Source organism: Euleptes europaea, chromosome 14, assembly GCF_029931775.1.
Source record: "Euleptes europaea isolate rEulEur1 chromosome 14, rEulEur1.hap1, whole genome shotgun sequence".
Classification (NCBI taxonomy): domain Eukaryota; kingdom Metazoa; phylum Chordata; class Lepidosauria; order Squamata; family Sphaerodactylidae; genus Euleptes; species Euleptes europaea.
Window position 1 is genome coordinate 55,254,708 of NC_079325.1, and position 26,107 is coordinate 55,280,814.

The 26,107-nt window shown below is 44.1% G+C and overlaps 1 protein-coding gene across 1 annotated transcript in view; it reads left to right on the plus strand.

Annotated features, from left to right (window-relative positions):
- The first annotated feature begins 2,347 nt into the window (after positions 1–2,347).
- Positions 2,348–26,107, plus strand: part of GPR107 (G protein-coupled receptor 107) — a 76,390-nt gene continuing 52,630 nt past the window's right edge. The window contains 4 exon segments of the mRNA XM_056860188.1: positions 2,348–2,379; positions 4,283–4,344; positions 4,347–4,507; positions 25,328–25,429. Coding sequence (XP_056716166.1) covers positions 2,348–2,379; positions 4,283–4,344; positions 4,347–4,507; positions 25,328–25,429 — 357 coding nt within the window.

Below are 26,107 nucleotides of genomic sequence, written 5' to 3' on the forward strand. Positions count from 1 at the left end.
TACAAAACACCTGGCCCTGGTTGCAAAAGAACTTAGAGCGGGCCAAGAGCAAGTACAAAGCACAAGCTGATAAACACCAGTGTCCGGGGTGGAACATTGTGGTGGGGGACCAAGTGTAGCTGTCCACAAAGAATCTGCGCTCCTTACACCCATGTAAGAAGCTTAGCGAAAAGTACGTGGGGCCTTTTCCTGTCTCACGCATCATCAATGAAGTCACCGTGGAGCTCAGCCTTCCCAAGTCCCTGAGGGGAATCCATCCAGTGTTTCATGTCAGTCTGCTAAAGAGAGCTATGCCCACGCCGGAGTGGCACCCTGATCCTCCTCCTGAGGTCCCAGTGTTGGTAGGGGGGGAGGAACATTTTGAAGTGTCCAAAATCCTGGATTCCCGCATACGCAGGGGGGTCCTTTACTATCTGGTTCATTGGAAGTACCTAGGTTCAGGTCATGATGAATGGGTTGCAGAACCCCCCGGCTGATTCGTCAGTTCTACGACGCCTATCCCCACAAGCCTCGCTCGAATGTGGAATGGGAGGGGGGCCCTAGGGGTAGCAGAATGTCAGGCCTTTACAGGCCTTTGCTGGTAAAGGCCTTGGCAGGGGTAAGCCAGCCTTTGACTTTGTCCTTGGTTCACATGCCAGCCTTTGGCTTCCTGTCAAGTCCTTGGTTCACATGCCTGTAAGATCTGTGTACAGTTTTGTTTGTTCTGTTTGCTGCAACGGTAATTATGTTTAGTCTACATTTCCTGGGAACCCTTATCTCGGGATTGCTCTGCCTAGTTTGCCTTCACAGACTTGAATGCTTTTAAACATGTACCCTACCTCAATATCGCCATTAACAGCCTTCTTCTGTTCTTAGGCAGACAGTTCTTTTATTTACCTTTTTGCTCCTAATAAAGTATTACTGCTTCAGGACTACCTGCCTGGATGAGTTTGCTTTCAGGGATGCTAGGGGTAAACGCCGGAGCCTGACAGTTTCCTGAGTCCAATAAATTAGTATTTTTATCATCAGATACCAACTCATTTATCACTTACAGGCTGTCACTTTTCACTCTAGCAGCTAGAAAGATAAGAACTAAACTGGTGCCAAAGAATGTAACTAGCCAGAACTGATGGCCAGCTAGGATATAATTTAATTGTATTTTATCATAATTTATATGGCATTTTGTATTTTGTCTTTATTGTATAATTTTCTTGTTTTATAGTTTAATTTACCTTGTAATGGCGTTTAACTACAAATAAAAATATTTACTATTAAGAAAAGTAACTCAAATCAATGAAAACAACAAAAAGAGCAACAAGAATCAAACAATGTAATAGTCTCTTCTTGACGTTTCATGCATCTGACAAAGTGAACTGATGCCCTAATAGAGTAGTTATGTGTCTGTCTGACAGAACAAGGACATCTCTGACATCTGCTACTCCAGAGGGGGTGGATTTGTTTGTGTATATTTTTCTGTTTGGTCATATAGCTGTTTAGTTGTGCGTCTAGCTCCAGCCCCCCCCCCATGATAAAGTGGAGTCTGAGAGGAAGAAGAACAAGAAGAATTAAAAGGAAAGGGAAGGAGAGGGCGATCAGCCCGCTCAAGTTCCTGATTACGGAATCATGTAGATCGACCTGCGGAGTCTGCCGGTCCGGAACGAAGAGGCCCAGGAGCGGCTTGTGGTTGGAGACAATTTCGAAGGGGCGCCCGTAAACGAAGTCATTAAATTTCTTCACGCTGGCCACGACAGCGAGGGCCTCTCGGTCAATCTGGGCGTAGTTGCGCTCCGCCGCAGAGAGAGACCGAGAGTAGAAGGCAATGGGCGCCTCCCGACCATCCGGCATCCGGTGGTTGAGGACAGTTCCAATGCTGTAGGGTGAGGCATCGCAGATCAGCACCACTGGTAGACGCTCATCGAAGTGGATGAGCAGGCTTGAAGATGACAGAAGACCCTTGGCGGCATCGAACGCTTGCTGCTGCGGTTTGCCCCAGGACCACGGGGCGGACTTGTCCAGCAGGCGGTGCAGAGGCTCCGCTACCGACGCCTTGTTGGGCAGGAAGGCATGGTAGAAGTTGAGGAGTCCTAGGAACGACTGGAGTTCCTGCTTGCAATGGGGCGGCGCTGTGGATGGCCTTGATCTTGTCGGGAGTGGGGTGGATACCGTCTGAGTCTATCAAGTACCCCAGGAACTCCACCTGAGGCAGGCCCAGCTGGCATTTCTCCCGCTTCACCGTGAGACCAGCGTCCCGGAAACAGCAGAGCACCCGGCGGACTTGCTCCAGGAGCTCTTCATCGGAGCCAGCAGTGACCAGGACATCGTCAAAGTACAGCACGACTTGAGTAGGTCTTCCATTAAGTTTTGGAAGATGCCAGGGGCCGTGCTGACCCCGAACTGCAGGTGAGTCACCTGGAAGGCACACCGGTGAGTGATGATCGTCTGCGCCTTGGCCAACTCAGTGTCCACCGGCAGCTGCTGGTATGCCTGGGCCAGGTCCAGCTTCACGAAAAGTCGGCCCCCAGCGAGGGAAGCCAGGAGGTGACTGACGACCGGAACAGGGTATGCATGGCTCTGTAGAGCTTTGTTCACAGTGCATTTACATTACAATAACTATCTTCAAATACTTGGAGGGCTGTCATACAGAGGATGGTGCTGAGTTGTTTTCTGTTGCCCCGGAAGGTCGAACCAGAACCAACGGGTTGAAATTAAATCAAAAGAGTTTCCTTCTAAACATTAGGAAGAACTTTCTAACAGAGTGGTTCCTCAGTGGAACAGGCTTCCTCGGGAGGTGGTAAGCTCTCCTTCCCTGGTGGTTTTTAAGAAGAGGTTAGATGGCCATCTTTCAGCAATGCTGATTCTATGACCTTAGGCAGATGATGAGAGGGAGGGCATCTTGGCCATCTTCTGGTCACTAGGTGTGAGGGGGAGGTAGTTGTGAATTTCCTGCATTGTGCAGGGGGTTGGACTAGATGACCCTGGTAGTCCCTTCCAACTCTATGATTCTATGATTCTATTCTATGATTCTGTGAAGTATTTCTTCACACAACGCATAGTTAAATTGTGGGACTCTTTGCCCCAGGATGTGGTGATGGCTGCCAACTTGGAGGGCTTTCAGACTGGAGTGGACATGTTCATGGAGGAAAGGGCTATTCCTGGCTACTAGTAAAAATGGATACAGGCTTCCTCGGGAGGCGGTGGGCTCTCCTTTGGAGATTTTTAAGCAGAGGCCAGATAGCCATCTGACAGCAAGGCTGATTCTGTGAACTTAGGCAGATTATGTGAGGGAGAGTGGTAAGGGATGAGTCAGTGCTCCGCTCTCATGGCCCGTTCTTACAAGCCCAGGGTAATGCTGATTGCCAAGTTTCCTCCAGGCCAGACTGACCAGGGATTTTGGAGGGTTTCCCCCCCATCTTCTGGGCATAGAGCAGGGGTCAGTGTGTGTGTGTGTGTGTGTGTGTGTGTGTGTGTGCGTGTGTAGGGGGGAAGCACTTTCCAACTCTGTTTCTCTGATTCTATATTCATAATGCTTTAATTGTTCAAAGCGTTTCACATACATTATCTTTCGCTGATGCTTACGACAGTCCTTTAAGGTAGGCCAATATTATTATGCCCTTATTGCAGATGGGGTGTGTGTGTGAAACTGAGATAGAGAGTGGCTTCTCAAAGCCTCCTGGGGAATTCATGCTGCACCCAGGCTGGACCAGCCATTTGGACCGACTTGTTCCCCCTCCCCTTTTGCAAACGAATAGCATTTGTATTCCCCTTCCTTTCTGTTACGTGTTGTTTGAGAGCCACAGATGTTTGGGGTGATGTGAACGTAACTGACAGCATCTATAACGGGGCGCAGACTGCGCAGAAACAGCGTGGGAAAACTACAGTGACGCACAGCCAGTTTGCACTTCCGGCATCCAACGGACACCTGTCTGGGGTTGAATCTCTGGTGGGGGGGGGGGCTGCGTGGCGTAGCTCTGCCCGTCGGCGCCTCTTACGTTCAAACCCATTCTACGGAACGCCAGAGCGGACAATTCAGTTCCGTCTGCGACCGGAAGTGCCTGTAAAGAACTGTGTGAGCTTGACAGGTCCTTTCATCTTTTCCCGCTGTGTCACATCACGCAGCCCCTTCCTTAAAGACACTTCTGGTGTCAAACGGTGACTCCAAAGCAGCGAAGGGAATCGTGTTAATTTTTTGGCTCACGATAGAGACACCAAGGCTTAGAGCGGCCCCACGCCGCGTCCTTCGAAACGGCGGTCGATCTTCCCATTGGCTAGCCGAAGCCCGCGCGCTCTCCCCCGCTCCGCCTAGGAAGTGCGTCAGCCAAGTCGTCCGTTTTTCCTGGCCGCGTCGCCCTTCGACCCCGGAAGTGGGCGGGCTCGGCAGGGCGGTGTTGACGCTGGAATAAAGATGGCGGCGTGCGGAGGCGACGGCCGCGCTTCCCGTTCCGCGCCCTCGTGTGGGGCGCTTCTTCTCTTGGCGGCTCTTCTGTGGGGCGGCTCGGCGCGGGCCCGCGTCCACCACCTCGTTCTCAAGGTAGCCGGGGAGCGGAGCGGGGCCGGGCCTCTGCCTCGCCGGGGAAGGAGCCAGGCGCCCGGCTGGGGCAGGGAGGGCCTTCCCTTGGCGCCGGCGGCGACTCCGACCCTGAAGGGAGAGGCTGCAGTCCAGTGGCGGCGCCGGCGGATCTCCTTTCCGTGCAGGATCTCCCCCCCCCCAACCCCACATTCCCATATTCCCACCCGACTCGGTCTCTGCCGTCTCTCCTTGAAGGATCTCCGGGAGCAGCTGTTGCGAAAGAGGCGTCCTCTTCTTTTGCCTGAGACGCTGGAAAGCCGCTTCCACTCGTAGCAGCCAACACTAGCCATAACCCTATTCTCACTTCCACGCAGAATATCCTGGATTTAGTTGCTAGCATCTCTAGTTAAGGCGTCTCAGGGGGAAATCTTCCTTTGCGCAGCTAAAGAATGCCAAGCTAGATGGGTCAGTGGCCTGACTCTGTATCTATATATCTGCAAATGAGCGGGACGTGTTTTTGTTGAGTAAAAGGCCGTAACTGGTCAGTGGGGCCTGTAATTCAGTGGTAATGAACTTACTTTGCAGGTGGATGTTGCTAGGGTTGCTTCCTGGCATCCTAAGTTAAAGGGATCACAGTTGATCTCGGGCAGAGTTGATCTCAGGCAAAGACCTTTCTCGGTCTAAGAGGCCGGAGAGCCAGTGCTGGTTAAAGTAGACAGTACTCAGCAGATGGACCAGGAATCTTGTTGCATGGATCACAGAGGCAGGGCACAGCTGAGTGGTGAGAGCACCTTTGCAATTAATTCCTTGGATTTTTCCTTAACTTCTTCAGTTAGAAAGATGGTAAGTAGCAGGTGCTGAAAAGCACTTCTTCTGCCTGAGGAGTTGGAAAGCCACTGCTAGTCTGAGTGGACAACAAGGCTGAGTTAGGTGGTCCATTCATCAGTATAAGGCAGCTTCAGAAGTTCAGCCTGTTTTTAGTGTGTCTGTGTGTCAGGACACCTGCTTTGTGGTAAAATCTGCTCCCTGACATTTTCCCTTAGAAGGAGCTTGGGTAGATTTTGTTGGTAGTTGTCAGTCAGAGTAAACAAAACTTAATAAAGACAAATTGCACCATCAGAGTTTTACTGGATTCAGTGAATGCTCTGTGTAATTTAATGACCTATTTCCCACAGTGGCCTGCTAGATGTATCTTTAAGCCCACTAATAAGGAAGTGATGGTCAGTCTCTCCTTTGGTCCACAAGCAAAAAACAAACAAACAAAAAACTAGTTGGTTTTGCTTTTCTGTGTCCAGAGGGACACAGAAGATTGTGCATACAGAAGATTCCATGTCCAACCTTGGCTTCTCCAGTTTAAAAGGGTCTCAGGGCTGGAAAAACACTTACCGAAGACCCTGGAGAGTTGCTGCTAGTTGAAGGAAATACTATCTCTGGTTCAGAGGAAGGCAGCTTCAAGCTGTGGCTTAATGCCTGCGCTTATGCTGTGCATTCAGAACTGGGTTCAGTTCCTGACATCTTCAGTGTTAAAGCATAGCAAGTGTTTTGAAAGGACTTTCTTTCTCTCTAAGACCTTGGAGAGCCTGCCAGCCACACAAGGTGTGACCTGATTGACCAAGATCTGACTCTTTGTAAGGCAGTTTCATATGTTCATGTGTTCAACTTATCTACTTGTCTTTCTGAGACCTGCTGTGTACATGCAGCTGGATGAGGTGGTGGAATGAACCTCTGACTGTTGCATGTATTGTAATACTTCCACACTCCTTGCCTGCAACAAATTCCAAAAATACATAATAGTAATAAACACTGTCACAACTTTAAAGTAAATAACATATATATTCTGCAATGGTTACAACAAACCTCTTGTTATCCCTCTGTTGCAGAGACAGAAATAGAAAGGTACCATAGGTTCACCTTGGGACTTGATGGCAGAAGTAGATCAGTTGTTCAGCTATTGTGTTACTCCAGCTGTGTGTTTGCAGTGATGTAGCCTATTTGAAGAATGGATCAGGCCCAGCCCACTATGCTTTTTTAAAATGTGATTCTTTTCCTGAAGATCTATAGTGCCCTTCTCCATCTCATTCTGCTGCTACGTACAGACTGGACCTCACTCCCTTCTGTTGCCTCCTGTGACCTGGTGGGTTTGTACAGTGGATGGCTGTGTAGTTGATCACTTGATAAAAAATATTCTCATATGCCTAAAGCCGCTGTAAATAGAAAGCTAGGCACAACAGAGAGGTTACCCCACCTTTTGCATTGAGTCTGGTCGTACACCAGCAGGGGTATCTTTTGCAGGAGGGATTCTGAACTGAGATGTCTTACATGAATTGTACTACCTCACATTTCTGCTTGTTTTGATCAGTGTAATTTATTTTTGGTTTTATGACATGGGCATCCCACGTATTTTTCTGTATTCAGTCAGCCTCCCATCCAGGCACTAACCAGACCTGCTTGGCTTCAGCAAGGGGGCTGCGTCCTCTGCTCAGCCCTGGGTCCAACTTACTACTTCGCGTATTACATTTTAGGTGTATTTGCTGAAGATCATTCTAAGTGTGCTTGAAAGTGTAAAATGTGAGTACAACCAGTGCGTCTTTGTAAGTGTATTTAGTTTAAAAAGTCGACAAAGTGCCAGGATTGGCTGCAGATCTGTTTAGTGTGAAGTTGATTGCAAACCAGTAGTTGCCTTTGTGTAATATGCAGAAAGGTCCTGAGGTATACACAGGATAGATGACTGGGCCCCTGATAGATGACCCAACCCAGAGGAGTACATTTGTTGGCAATCCTTAAAGTGGAGGTTTCAGTTCCCCTTGGCGTCATCTTGACATATTATTTCTCCTTCCTTTTGGAGGGAAGAAAAGTGTTTGTGTTTTTTCTGTTTGATTTTACTTGGCTTTTCTGTTCCTCTGCTGCCATGCTATTTCCATCTTTTTACTCCATTGTTTGGTGCTTTGCTGTATGGTTGTAATAGAGGTTGTAGTTCCTGAATTGCTTTTATTTGGTATGTTAATTACTTTATTACTGTAATTTCAGAGGAATAGCTGTGTTAGGTAGTTGTGGCAAAATAACATACTGAACGTACTAAAGTAAATGTTAGTCTTCAGAGTGCTGCTGGACTTTTATTGTTGTGAGCACCTCCTAGAGAATCATTATTGATGGAAAGCAACAAGCAGATATTGTATGTAAATAAGATACCTGCCAGCCTCACTTGGAGGGAAAACCAGAAGGGCTACCCTACAGAAGAGGAAGGAAGGCCCTTGTGTTTAAATATGGAACGTCCCCCGTTGGTGTAGAAAACAATGTGCTGTGTTTTGGAACAGCAAAAGGGATGCACAGATGGGGAGTGCGGAGCTTTCCTGTATTAAGAACTTGGAATGTGAACGGTGCTGTGCTGGTGTTTGCAAACGTCTCTTTCATGCAGGTCCTCTCACCAGGGAGCTGTGGTTGGCTGCAACTCTGTTGAGCATGTGCTGGGTTAGTCACCCAGGTTAGCCTGTGTGTATTGTGTGGAAAGGCCCAAAGGTGTACACAGGCACTCTCCCCTTAATTTTCTTAAAATGAGAGCCCTAGAGAGGAATTGATCAGGTTAATTCATTCCATCGTATTCCCTATTACTATATATGGGTGTGAAAGCTGGACAATGAAAAAAGCTGATAGGAAGAAAGTAGATTCCTTTGAAATGTGGTGTCGGAGAAGAGTGTTAAGGATATCGTGGACCACCAAAAAAACAAATCAGTGGGTTATAGATCAAATCAAGCCTGAACTGACCCTAGAAGCTAAAATGACTAAACTGAGGCTGTTGTACTTTGGCGACATTATGAGAAGACAAGAGTCAATGGAAAAGACAGTCATTCTAGGAAAAGTCGAAGGCAGCAGGAAAAGAGGAAGACCCAACAAGAGATGGATTGACTCTATAAAGGAAGCCACGGCCGTCAGTATGCAAGATCTGAGTAAGGCTGTTAAAGATAGGACATTGATTCATAGGGTCGCCATGTGTCGAAAGTGATTTGACGGCACTTAACACACACAGACACACACACACAGAGGAATCCATCAATTTCCTCTTTCCTCTTCCTGACATGTGTGGGGGATAGTATTTAAAATCACTCAGAGACAGTGTTACGTTGTATGGACCTAAGTCATGTTGAGGTTGGGCCTTTCTCTGTTAAGTAGTGTCTATATACCATGCTATTCAGTTGTCTTAGTCTTTAAAATGCCATGCACGGTGGATTTTGAATGTAGCATATCAGCTCTCCCTTCTACAAACAAAGGAAGAAGCTGGGTGTGTGTGTTTGCAAATAGGTCCATAAGCTATACTCCCACCAGACTACCTGTTGATGCATCCACAGGTTTATCATCTGTGGCTGAAGGTGTGTGTGTATGGGGGCGGGGGATCCTTCTCTCAGGAAATAATTTTACTTACCTCTGCTAACCAGGCACGTGGCTGGTCCCCAGACTAAAACTGGGAACAGCATCTGCCTTTAAGCTTTGAAGCATGTTGGATATTAGGTGTCGACATCTAAGGCTAGTCTGTTGGCTCCCTTATTATTCAGTCTGTATATAAACAACGTGGTTGGGAGTCTATTAGGTCCGCGGTCTGTCCCCACTACTTTGGGACAACAAAAAGTCCCAATTTTGCAGACAACATGGTCCTAATTTCTTTGACCAAGATCAACACTGTGTTACTAAATTATGCTGCGGTAATCATTTTGTAGCTGGCTCCGCCTCCTGTGGCAGTCATTTTGCTGCTGCTTGCACTATGTCGTGTCAGAATTCCAAATGTGCCCGCAGGCTCAGAAAGGTTAGGGACTCCTTAGATGCTGAGAACTCTCTGAATAACCCTGTTCCTCCCCTTGCTGGGCTTGGAGGGACTTGAAACTTAGACTCTGCAGGCCTGCTGCAAGAACAGACCAAAGGATTGGTTGGAGAGGTCAGGTCAAAGCCAGAACAAGTACTGGTAGGCAACAAGTCCTCCAAATCTGTGGATTTCTCACCTTTGGCATGTTTCTGCTTTCTCCTTCTGTCTCCTTATGTCATCTTCTGCCTTCTATATCCTGTGTTCCAGCTCTTTTGACATCTCTCTAAATTTGAGTTATCTGTGGTCATGTGATGAGCTTCTCTTTGTCCCTTTGCGCTTTCATTGTTGCTTAACTCCTGTAATGTGCAGCATCTTCTAAGTTTTTGGTTAAGATCAGGAAATGAAAAAGTTTGTTTTTTCCTGGTTCAGTTGAGCAACAACCTTCTTCCCAGACCATTTCTTCTGGTCTGCAAGCTCTTAAATTGCCATTTGAGCTCCTCCAAGTAGAAAGCTGGCACTCAAAATAAACTTCCTGTTAGTTTCTCTTAATTCACTTAGTCTTTGTTCTCTCATAACCCTACAAAAAAACACCCGTCGCTCTTGGGTATTTGTAAACTTCAGCCTTCTGTTTGTTTTCCCTTGCCAAAGCAGCCACCCTCCTGGAGTGGGCTCCCTGATTTGGGAATTTAGCCCACCAGGCAATGCCATGGAGGTGGTGGGTTTCTGATGGTCAGGTCAGGCATTTCCCCCCCAGCTCATCTCTCTCCTATTTACCCGCACCCAGACTGGGAGGAAAGTCCCTGAAGCAATGGTGGGTGGGGTGGATATGCGAGGGAGAGCCTGACCCTTCCCACCTGCATGCTCCTTCTTTGTCAAAATTAAACCTTTCCCCCCCATTCTGTAGGTGATGAGAGCAGGTGTGCAAACAAGGACTTGGATCTTAAGCCTTATTTCCGTTTGAACCCCTCTTTGTTTCAGAGACAGTCTTCTGCCGCCCCATGCTTTTTTTGCATGAATGGACGCTCCTCCTCATGCTGGACAATTGTGCTCCATACCAGAGGCCCACCTGTGCAATGAAAGAGGGTGCGGCATAAGGCTTGGAATCCAAGCCGTTCTTTGCACCATCGCATCTACTCTGGTCCTTGGTACCAAGCTGAGGTGCATGAGGTGTACAATAAAGGGCGTGGTGTGCCCTATTGGAAACCATCACTTAATAGCAAGAACTAGTTTTTTCCCTTCCAAGAAATGTTTCCTGTGCCAGATTCTCTGGCCGTAGAACCCTCTCACAGTATAGAGGATTCTGGGGTATTGGCCCTCAATTCCTCAGGAAGAATCTATCCTGAAATAGCGAAGAAGGCATCTAGCTGTGGCTGTCTTGTCAGCGGATTGTAGGTTTAGGCCAGGAGACGGCTTTTCTCGTTAGGACTGCAGGCTTTTAATTGATGGCTCAGTGGGATTAATCAAATGAATGTGCGATTAAGGCTTACACTTTGCTTTGTTTAACTGGCAGAACTGACAACAAGCAAACACTGGGGCTTGAGGGAAGATCATCTTACGACTGCTTGGTTTTCCCAGTGCCAAAAATGAGCAGAAAAATAGAGGCAGCTTTTGTCTTACAGGTAGAACAGCTGGAGGTCTTTGTAATGAACAAGCTCTTCATGTTCTCTTGATATGCCATCTAAAATGAATCAGCCACCTCACCAATAGATAACCATGTCTCTGTCTTCTGTTCCTGGCTTTACCAGAATCTTGATTTTAGTGCTCAAAATTGATCCGGATAAAGACTGGCGGTTATGTTTATGGAGAGATTTTACACCCCACCTTCCCTGGCTGCAACTCGATGGACAGAGGTTTATAGTGGCCAGAGTGGACTAGCACTTTGGGAGAGTTCAGTTCCCTGCTCTGCCATGAAGCTCACTGTGCTTTTGGGCCAGTTGCTCTCAGCCTAACCTACCTCATCGGGTTATTATGCAGATAAAATGAGAACGGGAGAGCCATGTAAGCTGCTTTGAGCTCCTTGGAAGAAAGGCAAGATACAACTTACTTGATATATGGTGCTGTGCACAGTGAACACACATGAAGCTGCCTTAATACTGAGTCAGACTATTGATCCATCAGGATCAGACTTGGGAGGGGCTGTGGCTCAGTGGTAGAGCATCTGCTTAGCATGCAGAAGATCCCAGGTTCAATCCCCGGCATCTCCAATTAAAGGGACTAGGCAAGTAGGTGATGTGAAAGACTTCAACCTGAGACCCTGGAGAGCCGCTGCTGGTCTGAGTAGACAATACTGACTTCGATGGACCAAGGGTCTGATTCAGTATAAGGCAGCTTAATGTGTTCATGTGTCTACTGAAACTGGCAGGGACTCGGGTAGAAGTCTTTCTCATCACCTCCTATCTGGTCCTTTTAACTGGAGATGCCAGGGATTGAACCTGGGACCTTCAGCATGCAAAGCAGAGGCTCTTCCACTGAGCCATGGCCCCTCCCCTATGTCTAGCCTGCAATACAGTGGGCTTAGAAAGATCTCTCTCTCTCTCTGTGTGTGTGTGTGTTTAGGATTGCACTGTAATTCAATTAAAAACTAAATTGAAAAATAAGCCAATTGAAAAATGTCATATTGCAGGATTTGTTGTGCTACTGGTGGCTGCATTTTCCCTTGTTCTCCACCTTCCTCCTTTTGTCTGCCATCAAGTCAGTCTGTGGCTTAAGGCAAGATTTGGAGAGTTGCTCATAGTCTTACAACTTTGATCCTTCAAAGAAATTCTTTTGCTCCGACTTCCGGTGGTGCCGTTGGAGAGAGCACTCCATTTCCCCAGGTTGTCCTGGGAGAAATCCAAGTTTGCGTTATTTTTGGGGTACATAGATACCCCAATCCGACCCTTGCAAGTGGGTTGGAAAGCAGAAACTCCCTGCAGCCCGCAAACGCGGTTTGACCTCCTAGGTACTCTGAGGGGGCTTTTTTAAGCCCCTCGGAGTCCTAGACGCCGGTCCTGCGAGGGCACTAGGGAAGGACATCGCCAAAACGCAACTCTGGCAGCAAGCTCTACCCTCCACCGCCTTAATACCAACATAAGGACTACATAAAGAAAAGAACCTCACCTCTTGACACCCAAGTGAGTACAAAAGAACTCTTCGTCTACTTACTAGAAATTTGAACAGACGGGGGGCTGATAAGAATATTTCTGGGACCCCCACCCCTCCATAATCCGAACTGAAAAAGTTTGATCTGAGTTAGACATCGGGATTAGCGACAGGAGCCTTATCGGATCGATCAGCCTAAACCATAACAAAGAGTCGGAAGGATACCTTTTAGACTGACAAGAATTATCACCAATGAGAAGGTCCGAAGGAAGGGGAGGGTGATCTCTCTTCCTGATTTTCCGGCGAATTCCTGCCACGTTTGCAGTAAGGGAGTGCCTGGAACGGAAGACTCTCTATAACACCCTCTCTATCATTGGAACTAAAACAACAGGAAGTAGCCGCGGGACTGAATATCCGTCGCACTCGAGTTACTTTCAAATCATTCCTGAAGGAATAACCATCGAGAAGAGGCGATAGAAGGTCTGCAGTACTAGCAACTTCCTGTTTACTTCCTGATTAACCCGATCTAGAGCGACCGAAAAAACTCACTGGTATTTTAAAACTTTAAAATGCAATTTTAAAGCCAATTTCGACTCTTTTCAACCCGAAAAAATTATTAGGCTGATCTTTGAACTATCACCTTTTAACCAGCACCTTAAAGGCCCTGTCGGTAGACATGTATTTTACCAGCTTTTTTTTGACTGTAAATGTCTCGACCCCGCTCTGGCTCACTACACAGCCCTGCCTATACTAAACTAAGGGACTCTTTACAAACCTCGACCATGGGAAAAAAGTTACAGGACATGCTAACTAAACAAACTGAGGCAACAAATAAACAGTTTGAACAGATGTCTACACAGATGGCACAGTTGACTTCTATGATGACAAATCTTGGTCAAGCATCCCAAGCTATTAATCAGAAGTTGGATGTGGTCACTGGAGACTTGAAAGAAGTAAAAACTCAAATGATTGTTATGAAGACAGATATGCAAGCGATGGATGCATCAATTAAGAAAGTGATGGATGAGCACAAGGACACAAAGAAAAAATTAACAAGCCAAGAAAAACAGATTGAAACAATACAAGCGGATCAGATGGCGGCAAAAAATCAAATGGCAATGATGGAGATGAGAGTGAGAGAGACCAATCTTCGTATACGCAATTTTCCAGATATGATGGGAGACAATAAAGAATCTGCAATACCAAATTTGGCCTACTTATTTCAGATAGATGAACAAGAATTAAAACAAGCCATTAATAGAATATACAGGATACCACTACCTGCTAGAATGAGAAGATCTAAGCCAAGAGATTTGATGATAGTGTTTTATGACACCAGAGTTAAAGATAAGATTATGAAGATTCATTATGAAAATCCAGTGTCAGCAGGAGATTCCTCTCTTATACTATTGAAGGATATTCCAAGGCACCTACTTTCACAGAGGAATAACTACAAAGACTTTGTGTCTATACTGAAAGCTAATGGTATCAAATACCGTTGGATTATGCCACAAGGTCTGGCTTTCACCTATAAGGAAGTGAAAACGACAATTCTATCCCAAGCAGATGTGGGGAAATTTCTGAGAAAATATAAAATGGACCTTAAAGAATTACCTGGAGAGAAGGAGGAAGAAGAAGAGGAAGAAGAAGAGGTACAGGGTGCAGAAGGTGGTACCAAACTATAGACTTTTTATTTTGCTAAAAAACACTACATTATGGCAAAAGCAATTTCTTGGAATGTAAATGGACTGAATGAGAAAACTAAAAGGGCCAGAATCTTCAAATATCTACAGAAATATAAATACTCCCTAATTTGCCTACAAGAAACCCATATAGCTTCAAAGCATAAAAAATACTTGGAGAAACAGGTGCTTGGACAAGCATTTATTGCTTCTGCTAAAACTAAAACAAAGGGAGTGGTAATCTATGCCCACCCCAGTCTCTGTCCAGAACTAGTATATAAAGACAATGAAGGAAGAATTGTAATTATCAGAACTAAAATATTGGGACAAAGGACAATAGTGGTTGGAATCTATGCACCCAATGAAGGGAAAAAATCCTTCTATGAAAAATTACATGATCTGATAGCCCAGTACGCAAAAGACCAAATTTTATTGATGGGCGACTTCAATGGAATTATTCTCCCATCTCTGGACAAAAAATCAAAAGCAAAAGATATCAATGATGGATGCTTGCCTAAAACTTTCTTTGCCATGGCTTCAGAATTAGAATTACAAGACATTTGGAGAACAATGAATACAACAGCTAAAGAATACACCTTTTATTCAGCAAGACATGATTCACACTCCAGAATCGATATGATATGGGCCAGTAAATCAATTTTCACGCAACTACGTAAAATTCATATTTTACCTAGAACTTTTTCTGATCACAATCCTGTTACCTTTGATTGGAACAATAAACAAGCATTTAGATGGCGAATGAACGATAAACTGTTAAAAGACAACAAGATACAAAAGGAATTACAGGTTTTAATGAAAGACTTTTTTGAAATTAACCTTAATGGGGAAACTTCTTTAAATACAGTTTGGGACGCATTCAAAGCTGTTCTGAGAGGTTTTATGATACAGAAACACTCGGCCTGGAAGAAGACTCAAATGCAATTTACAAACAACATACTTTGGAATTTACAAAAATTGGAGCAGAAACTGGTAATGGTAACACAGGAAGAGGAGAGAAGAGAAATTCAAATACAGATTTCTGCATCTAAACACCAATTAAATTTGGTAATAATGGAGGAAATGAATAAAAATCTGAAACTTGCTAAACAAAAGTATTTTGAATATGCAAATAAACCAGGAAAATTTTTAGCAACACAACTGAAGGACTCATTTCAAAAGAAGATTATAACAAAAATCCAAACTGCTAAAGGACCAGTTTATTCAACTTCAGAAATTCAGAAAGAATTTGTTTCATTTTACTCTAAGTTATATCAGAAAGAAAATACTCCAAAACAGAAAATAGATAAATTTCTAAACTCAATACAGATGAAAGCTTTGTCAGTGACCCAGAGAGAATGTATTGAAGCTCCAGTAACAAGGGAAGAAATACAAGAAGCAATACTGAGACAAAAAACGGATAAAACACCTGGACCAGATGGAATTACTGCACTATTTTATAGAACATTTAGTGACAATTTAGTTGGATTTTTTGGTTCACTTTACAATGCAATTTTGGACGAGGGAACATCCCCGGAGACTTGGTCACACGCATTTATATCACTGATACCCAAAGAAGGAAGAGATCCAGAAAAAACATCTAATTACAGACCTATATCGCTCTTAAATGTGGATTACAAAATTTTTGCTTCGGTTTTGGCATGCAGGATAAAGCAATTTATTAAGGATCTTATACATGAGGACCAAGCAGGTTTTATACCAGGAAGGCAAATAAAAGACAATGTAAGAATTTTACTAGATTCACTGGAATATTATGACCAGAATATTCAACAAACTGCGGCTTTTGTATTTTTGGATGCAGAAAAAGCCTTTGATATGGTCTCTTGGAACTTCTTGAAACGGATTTTGGATAAATTGAACTTTGGAGATCGTTTTCAGAAAGGTATATCGGCTATTTATACCTCCCAACAAGCTAAAATTTTGGTTAATGAATCAATGTCAGATAACTGCCAAATCACGAAAGGGACTAGACAGGGATGTCCCTTGTCTCCACTTTTATTTTTGTTGGTGTTGGAACCGCTATGTGTGAAACTAAGAAGTATGGAGGACATCCGCGGACTAAGAATTAAAAAACATGAATTTAAGTTGAGAGCATTCGCGGATGACCTACTGCTAATTTTGGAAAACCCAACACAGTCAATGAATATACTTCAGGAGACTTTGGATGATTTTGGAAAAGTATCAGGCTTTAAAGTGAATCAAGAAAAAAACAAGATAATATTTAAAAATTTATCGGAAATACAACAACAGGAATTTATATCATATACTGGCTGGGAGAAAGCTAACAAAGTTAAATACCTGGGAATTTGGATTACTGCAAAGAATAAAGATCTGTTAACCAACAACTACCTCAAGTTATGGGGTAAGATTAAAACTGATATGATTATATGGTCAAACAAAAAATTGTCATTAATGGGACGTATCTCAACGATCCAAATGAATGTCTTACCGAGGATGCTCTTCTTATTCCAAAATTTACCAATAATATCACAAACTAAATATTTTGAAACTTGGAGGAAAGACATTTCAAACTTCATCTGGCAAGGAAAAAAACCAAGGACTGCTTATAAATACTTGGTGGATCTAAAAATTAGAGGAGGTTTAGCACTGCCTAATTTTCAACTCTATGCTGAAGCGGTAGCTTTAGTATGGCTAAAAGACTGGATGAATTTGTCAAATGTACGTTTGTTAGACTTGGAAGGTTATAATAACTTAAGTGGATGGCATGGTTATTTGTGGTATGATAAAATTAAATTACAAGCAACATTTCGTAATCATATAATCAGGTCCTCTCTACTTCGTATCTGGATGAGATATAAACACATTTTGGAACCAGAAACACCGATGTGGATATCGCCCCAAGAAAAGCTAACTCTGCGCCCACTTAGACCAGACAAATTTATTACTTATCAAGATCTAATTAATTGGGAAGGAAAGAAATGCTCACTAAAAGACTTTCAACTTCTTAAGGATGATTTACAATGGCTTCAATATTACCAAATCAAATCAGTTTTTGTACAAGATGCAAAAAAAGGTTTCTCTAAAGAAAAATCTCCTTTTCAAAGGATTCTACTAGACAATAATACAAAGCTGATTTCTAAAATGTATAATCTCCTTTTAACAATATACTGTGAGCAGGACACGATTAAACCAACTATGATAGATTGGGCTCAAAATGTGGGACATGATATTGTTTTAAATAAATGGGAAAGATTATGGTCTAAAGATTTAAAAGGAATAAAAGCACAGTCAGTGCGAGAAAACATTTATAAAATGATGTATAGATGGTATCTAACACCCAAGAAAATTGCAAAGATTTATAAAACGATGTCCCCTACTTGTTGGAAATGTAACAAAGAAATTGGTTCCTTTTATCACATGTGGTGGACCTGTGACAAAGCCAAAGACTTCTGGGACATGATCTATAATGAATTGAGATTAATACTACAAAAGAATATACCCAAAACACCAGAAATGATGTTATTGAGTATGATTCCAGACGACTTAGCAACACAAAGAACTTTTTTGATTTATGCCACAACAGCTGCGAGACTGCTTTATGCAGCGAAATGGAAAGGGCTAGAAACTCCCGAGAAAAAAGACTGGATTGTTAAAATGTTTGAAGTGGCAGAAATGGCAAAACTCACAGCTATTCTAAATGAAGAAAATGACGTTCGGTTTTTGGGGGAATGGGGGGCGTGGATGCATTATTGTGAATATGAGTTAAAATTGGGAAGAATGGAAGAATATTTTCTAATCTGATCCAGAGGATTATTTTTGATTTTTTTTATATTGAATAAGCATAATTATATTTACTAACAGATTATGGTTTTTTATATACGGTATTGATATTTTATTAAGATTAGATTACCTATGACGGGATGAACTTTTTATTAAGAGGCAGATAGAGGTGAAGGGGAAGTCAAAAAATTTTCCATTTCTTTTTTTCTTTTTTCTTTTCTCTTTTTTATTATATGATATGGAATTATAACAACTTTAGGTTAGAATTGAAATTTGATATTGTTATAGATGTTGTTTAATGCAATGGAAAATTTCTATCATAAAACCCAATAAAATTTATATATAAAAAAAAAAGAAATTCTTTTGCTCCGAAGTAAGGGTGCTTAGTCTTGCAGCCTCTCTGTGCTAAGGGCCTGCTGCCCATTGAAGCAGGCAATGCTTTTGTGATATTGGCACAAATAGGTATTAAATCCTGGATCTTGGGCAGTTCTTGAAGGGCTTTAAGCTTGTTTGCATTTGGGGAAAAAACAGGCTGCAGTTGACAGTAAGAGTGTGAGCTTACTGTTGCCCAGTGTGATGAAAAAGAAAATTATCAGGCTGTTTTTTTGCTTTGAAAAAAAATCTGTGACTGCAATTAAATATTTTTGTAGGCAATGGATAACCTAGTTTAGACAGCTGCCAATATTCTTTCACACTTGGATTTTTTGTGTGTGTGTGGTTCATAGCATTTGTATTTAAAAAACGAATCTCCTACTAGACAGCTGCCTTTTAGTTATCCATTCTGCCATGGTGGGCATTTGGCCACTGTCAGAATCTGGAAGCTAGATTGAACCTACCGGAGCAACTTCCATTGTATTTTTATCCAGTTGTTGTGTCCAGAGCTCTGATAATGCCTGGTTGGCACGGAGGATGACCAATTGACCAATGCAATGTGAACCTTAAGCTGGAAATGTGCTTGTAACCAAAACTGCGAGATGGCGCTTGCTGATAAGAACATGGGTGGCTCATTCCAACCAGCTGCTGCTTTTTCTTGTGTAGACATGGGCTGGTTAGATTATACAAGACCAGCAGGAGAGAATGGCTAACTTTTTTGGGACCTTCCCAAGAGAAGCATGAAACAACATGAAGAAAAAAACCTGAAACAGTTTACTCCCATTTTGTGTTTGTTTGTTTAGATCCTAAATGTAAAGCTCTGAAAAGACAAAGGAAGGCGAAGCCTTGGGCTGTGAAACAGACTTGACCAAATCCATGATCCTCATTTAATTCATACTTGCATACCTGGATCCCATTTAAATTATTATCTTTTAGTAGACTGGGGCAAAGGAGAGCAGCTGGGCTCTTGCTGCTGCTGTTTTGTGGAAGGTTGGGTCTTGGGATTGGCTGTGACCCATGCAAAGGGGGGTGGAGAAGCCAGACATGCCAAAAATCACCTTTTAAATTTAATTTTTAAAACATTAGCTGCCTTTCTTATGGAGCCTCTAGCCTGCTTACAGCATAAATAAAATAGATTACATAAAAATGCCAGTGGTGGCGGAAAGTGCCCTTAAGTCGCAGCTGACCAGAGAGGTTCAGAAGTGGTTTTCCACTGCCTGTATCTGCTTGGTGGACCCTGGACTTGTTTGCTGGCCCTGCCTGGCTTCCCAGATCTGATGAGATCAGGCTAGCATGGGCCATCCAGGTCAGGGCAGCATAAAAAATACGTAAAGTCAACATTTTAAAATCACAATTTAGTACTGCTCTAATCAAATGCAGTCCTGCATAAAATTGTCTTCAGCTGCCTCCTAAAGATCAAAAGTGAGGGGGCCAGGTACACCTCCCTGGGGAAGTTGTTCTGTAATCGTGGGGCTGCCACTGAAAAGGCGCTCTTTCTGGTACCCACCAAATGATCTTAATTGATGGGGCAGTCAGGAGGACCTCTCCTTGTAATCTTCATTCCCGGGCAAGAATGTGTGGGAGAAAACGGTCCTTCAGATACCCTGGTCCCAAGCTAAGTAGGGCTTTAATGGCCAAAACTGACACCTTGAGTTGGATTCAGGAGCGCATCAGTGGCCGAAGTAATTGCTGTAACCGTAGCTGCTATTAGAGTGATCTAATGGCAAAAGAGCACTGTCTTAATCTGCATCTGGTAATCTGTTCCTGTGACCCCCCTACCCCAAGAAACACTATTCGTTTTTAACAGCTCACTGTCAGTTTGTTTCAATTACTGGTCAATATTTTTGAGGAATGTAGAAATGCTTATTTATGGTCTATTGTATGTATAATGTATGCCATCTAGTGCAAGAGTTCCCTGAGTGGCTTTTGGAAAATGTGTGTGTGTATTGCCATCAAGTTGCTTCCAATTTATGGTGACACTATGAATCGATGTCCTCCAAACATGTCATTAACAACCTTGCTCAGGTCTTGCAAACTGAGGTCCAGTGCTTCCTTCGTTGAGTCAATCCATCTCCTGTTGGGTCTTCCTCTTTTCCTGCTGCCATCTCCTTTTCCTAGCATTATTGTCTTCTCCAGTGACTCTTCCTTTTCCCGCAGTTAATCTCATTTTCTTCTCACCTTTTTCCCACTTTAACTAGTTTCCTCACTCTCAGGATTTGGAGCTGGTTAAGAATTCTGTCTAGGCAGTGATCTTGTTACAGTTTGCATTCCAGGCAGGGCCAGCAAGGAAGTCCAGGGTCCACCAAGTGGCAAACCACTTCTGAACATCTCTGGTCAGCTGCGACCTAAGGCTGTAAACATAAAAGGTAGAAAGGAGGAGCACGTAGAGAGGAGGCAGTGTGAAACGCCACTGTTCATTCCTGCACCCAGAGCCCCCCGTTATGTCTGTTTGGGTGCGGCTCTTCAGGCAGAGGTGCTTCCCAGTCTTTGTGTGCTGGTTGCAAGCTGGGAGATGTAAGGAAGAAGGTCTGGTGCTATATGTTACAAATGTGCAAAATCTGCCCCTGTTCATATCTTTGCTTTCAACTAGTACAGTGTGCTTTAAGTGCTGTCAAGTTCCTTCTGACTTACGGCACCCCTGTGCTATTAGTGACCTCCAAAAGGTCCTATCATTAACATCCTTGCTCAGGTCTTGCAAAGTGAGGGATGTGGCTTCCTTTATAGAGACAATCCATCTCATGTTGGGTCTCCCTCTTTCCTGCTGCCTTCAACCTTTCCTAGCATTATTGTCTTTTCCAGTGAGTCTTCTCTTCTCATGATGTGACTAAAGTACAGTAGCCTCAGTGTGGTCATTTTAGCTTCTAGGGAGAAGTAGAATAGGTGTCTAAGAATCTCTGGGCATAAGTACTCAAAGCTTTCCACTTAGTTCTTATAGGTTATCTGGGCTGTGTGACCGTGGTCTTGATATTTTCTTTCCTGACGTTTCGCCAGCAGCTGTGGCAGGCATCTTCAGAGGAGTAACACTGAAGGACAGTGTCTCTCAGTGTCAGACACTGTGTTCAAGAGGAGCATGGTCATAGCAGCGCCAGGCTTCATCCTGTGCCAGCTGAGGGTAGGGCATCTGGAGGTGAGAGCATGGCAGTGCCTGCCTTTGCCTTGTTGGCTCAGGCAAGGTGTGGCCAGCAAGGAGGAGTGTTGTGGCACCTCCTTGCTTTCCCATCAGGCTCTTTGGTCTTCCAGGAGAGGACACGGGGGCAGGTAAGGACCGTTTTGGGCCTCCCAGGCTACCACTACTTGAAGGGGTTACTTCTGGCCCATATTTGCCCTAGGGATCTTGTTCAGGGGTCTCTTGCGAAGGTCACAAAGATTCTCCCACAACCAAAGATGTTACAGTCTTCTTTCTCCTTGGTTGGGTGTTCCAAGAGTTTCTGGATTTCCGTAGAACTGGTGTTCTACCAGATCCCTTTTCTCTATACTTGTTGGGTAGGGGGTTGCAACATGATGCCCGTGGGTGCCATGGCACCTGCGAACACCTTTCCTGGTGCCCACAAAAGTGTTTTTGGAAAGTGGGTGGCGTCAGGGAGGGCTCTTTACCATCGAGGCTTCTGATTGGCCATTGGAGATTTAATAGGCTGTGCAGATTTAAAAAAACTATTGCTTTAACAACAGCCGCCACCAAAGCACAAGGATCTTAACTGACTGGAGCTGAGCTGCGGCAGCTGTTTTGTGGCTGTGCCCACCATGCTGGGTTAGAATTCCAAAGGCTCAAAAAGTTGGGGATTCCTGTGGTGGACTAGGGTCAAATCTCTGGGCATGACGCTTGTTGCGTAACCTAGAGAAATATGTCTGCTTATCCTACCACTCAGGGTTGTTTTTAGAATGAAATGGGGAAGGGGGAACAATGTCTACTGCTCTGAGCTCTTTGAAGGCTGGATGGTAACACAGTGTGCTCAATGTCTTTTCTTCTCTGGATTATCTACAGGTCTCAGCAGAGCAGAACTCCTCTCTGCGAGGACCCCACAGGTCGTTTTTCTCTTGTTTCTCTAGAGTCATGCGTAGTAATCCCACTTGTCCCTCTTGTACCAACGGGAGACTGAGCTCAAGAGCGGAGACACTGACTGAGGAAAGAAAGCTCATGTTTCCCTGATCACTGCTAAGGGGCCAGCCAGGTTGCCTAGAGCCGTTATTGTTTTGCCTCCACTAGTGACCCTGGGAGCCCAGTAAACGCACAGATAGGAGAAGAAAAAGAAAAGTTGGTTTTTATATCCTGACTTTCTCTACCACTTAAGGAAGAATCAAACCAGCTTACAATCACCTTCCCCTCCAGACAACAGACACCCTGTTAGGCAGGTGAGGCTGAGAGAGTGTGACTAGCCCAAGGTCACCCAGCTGGCTTCATGCGGAGGAGTGGGGAAACCAATCGAACCCAGTTCTCCAGATTAGAGTCCACCGCTCCAAACCAACCACTGTGCATCTGTGGAAAACTGTGTCATGAGAGCCAGCGTGGTGTAGTAATAAAGAGCAGTGGTTTGGAGCGGTGGACTCTGATCTGGAGAACCGGGTTTGATTCCCCACTTATAATTTAAAACACAAAGAGGGTTTTTAAGAAGAAGAAGAGTTGGTTTTTATATGCCGACTTTCTCTACCACTTAAGGCAGAATCAAACCGGGTTTGCAATCACCTTCCCCTCCCCACCACAGACACCCTGTGAGGTAGGTGGGGCTGAGAAAGCTGTGACTAGCCCAAGGTCACCCTGCTGGCTTCATGTGGAGGAGTGGGGAAACCAATCCGGTTCTCCAGATTAGCCTCCACCGCTCATGTGGAGGATTGGGGAATCAAACCTGGTTCCCCCGATCAGAGTCCACTGCTCCAAACCACTGCTCTTAACCACTATACCAAGCTGTTTAAAAGCACAAGGTGCATGCTCGAAAAACAGGATTGAGCTGGAATATGTCGCAACAAACTGTGTGCGTGAAATGGTGCTCTCATCTCCTTAGAATTTGTGTCTGCATTTATTATAGGCATGTGTTCTAAAGGATAAGGTATGTTGCTCTTTTTTCCTGCCCTGTTAAAAGATTTAGTTTCTAGAAGGGGTTGAAACCTGAAGAACAGCAACTTCAACAGTTTGTGCCAACCTCATTAAAAAGAAAAAAAAAGCTTCCTCCATCTCTCTGAAAGGCATAATAGAGACAGCAATTTGCCAGGCAGTTGGAAGTTGGAACTGCAGTGACTCATTTTGCAGGTAGACGAAGAGTTGGGGACAGAGCTGTAGTGGGGGTGGGGGACGGAGTATGGATCAGAGGGAACAGGAAAGTCTGGAAAGCCAATGCGTTACAGTGGCTAGTGTCGGATTAGAATGGATCTGTGTTCAAATCCCCTCACAGCCACAAAACTCAGTGGGTGACCTTGGGCCAGTCGCGTTCTCTCAACCTAGCCTGCCGTCCATGGTACTGATTCTGGATTTGTTCGGTTTCGGCTTCCTTGGCTGGTGGACTAATCAAACATTGATGCTGCAGATCCAGCAGCAGGCTGAAAAGCATTCCAGGTGCTCAAGGGCTCCCTGGACTAAAAGCCAGTTCTGGAATTTCTCCTTTTTACCATATGCTTGGCAATTCCTGTGTTCCTATGCCCCCAGCTCGCTGGTGGCTGGACACTGTCATCTCATCCATGACCTAATAAAAGGTGCTAGCAGCAGCGGTACCAGAAGCTTTTCCGCTGACACAGTCGGTCTGCTTTTGTCGGGGAGCCGGGGTATACTGCTGTTGGTGGGACAGAGCTGTAGGCGCCAGCCTGGTATTTGCAGTGCTTTGGGCAGGAGAGCAGAGATTCTAAACATTGTGGAGTTGTGCCTTTGCTGTTCATTTACTTAATGCAAAGACTTCAACAATACCAAGTGGCTGACTGTCTTGGCTATAATTTCACCCTGCTTGAAGTGCAGACAGTGGTTTGGGAAACAGTTCTGATGTGCAGGAATATAGGTAGACCTTCCTTCGTGAAAGCAGCAGGTGGAAAGTGGCTACAAGGTGTGTGTGTGTGTGTGTGTGTGTGTGTGTGTGTGTATATATATATATATATATATATATTAATTTAAGACAATTTAGTGTCAGATAATTCTTATGTTTTCTGCAAATATATACAACATTTTCAAGAATATTTGGAAATAATTTTGGCAACAATTAATAATGAATAATTATAATTCATTATCAAGGGGTCCATTGTTAAAAAGCTTAGCTGAATATCCAGTCATGCTGATAGTCCTGCCTGTTGTGTCAGTATGAGAGCATTTGTCTCCAAAAAATACGCTTCCTTTTAGTTTATTTATTTAGTTTATTTATTTTATTCAGTTTGTACTCCGCTCTATTTCCTGACCAGAGCTGAACTCAGAGCGGCTCTATTTCCTGACCAGAGCTGGACTGAGCGGCTAACAACTTTAAAAGATCCAATACATAAATTCCGACAATCAATTCAAATTATAAACATTTAAAAGCAATTATTTTAAAAGCCATTAAATCTGATTATACTAATTAACACCTATGATAAAACACTAGGCCAGAGAGATCTTGTGTTCTGCCTTCACCTTTATTTTTGCTACCTCTCAAATAGCAACAGTTAAAAATCCTTGTGCTGTGGTAGCATAGGATGCAGACGTTTGCATCTCTTTCTCAAGTACTGGGCATACTTACAAATTTTCTTGTAGAAATTGAAGCTATCTATATCTTTATGTTCCAAAAATAGGCCAAATAATAAAATGATGTATGCTAAGGTATAAATGCATTTTATGTTTAAGCTAGTGAAAGAAGTTTAGGTTTCGTAGGAAAGTAAGTATTGTTTAACTCCTCCCCAATCAGTTTTTTGCATGCATGCACATATATAGAAAAGGAGGGCACAAAGAAAAAGAAAACAAACAAGTTCAGGCAGTGACTTATAGATACCTGACTTAACTGTTCTGTAATGACCTGGTGGGATGGCTACTATAGCAGATGGTTCTGGAAGGGCTTGGTCCTCCCAGGTTGGCTGGTGGAGGGGCGCCTCACTGTTTCACCTCTCCCTCCTATGCATCCAGGTGAAACTGCTGCTCTCAGGGGACAGTTCTGGGGTGGGAGGAGCCAAGTGGCAAAGTCAAATTTGTAAAGGAGGCCCCTTACTCTCTTCCAGGATGACGTGCGGCAGAAAGTTCATCTTAATACGTTTGGCTTCTTCAAGGATGGCTCTATGATGGTCACCGTCCACAACCTCTCAGTTGACCGGAACCACCTGGTAGGTGTCCTCTTGCTTGTACTAAGCCCCACAAGCTGGTCCATATATTGTGACTTATACTCAGGCCTAAGAGACCCTGGCCCTAAATAAAGATTTAGGTTTCATTAGGCTCAAAAATGCATGCCTGAAGGTTTGACTGAGGCATAATTTAGATGTGTCTAGTGTTCACAGCTTTGGTAGGGAATGATAGATAATAAGGAACAGCTGGAGTTTCATAAACACTACTAAGATCACAAAAAGCTCAGGTCGACCTTGTACAAAGTGACCGGGAGTTACTTAGTGACATAAAGTTGGTCGGAACACACGTCTTGTTAGAAAGTGGTCCTTGTCAAAGGATGGTTGCACAATCCCAGTGGGAGTTTAATTATACAAGGTAGTAAGCTGTACGCATGCTTGAATAATGAGTAGATGTGCCCATTAGTAACGTGCTTTCCAAGTATGCATAACGAAAGGATGAAATGAGATGCGATATATTGTCTTTAATTGGGAGTAATGGTGTGCTGCTCTCTTCAGCAGCCCCTTGAGCTGAGGGGGCAGGGCACCTTATTTGTGTGCACAGAAATAAACTTATCCTTTCACCCCCTTGGTGTGTGTGGTTATTGGCTCAACAGCTCCAGGGTCAAACTTGTTAATGGTAACACGACTGAACTGTGGTTGGCCCCAGATGGTGGTTTTGTT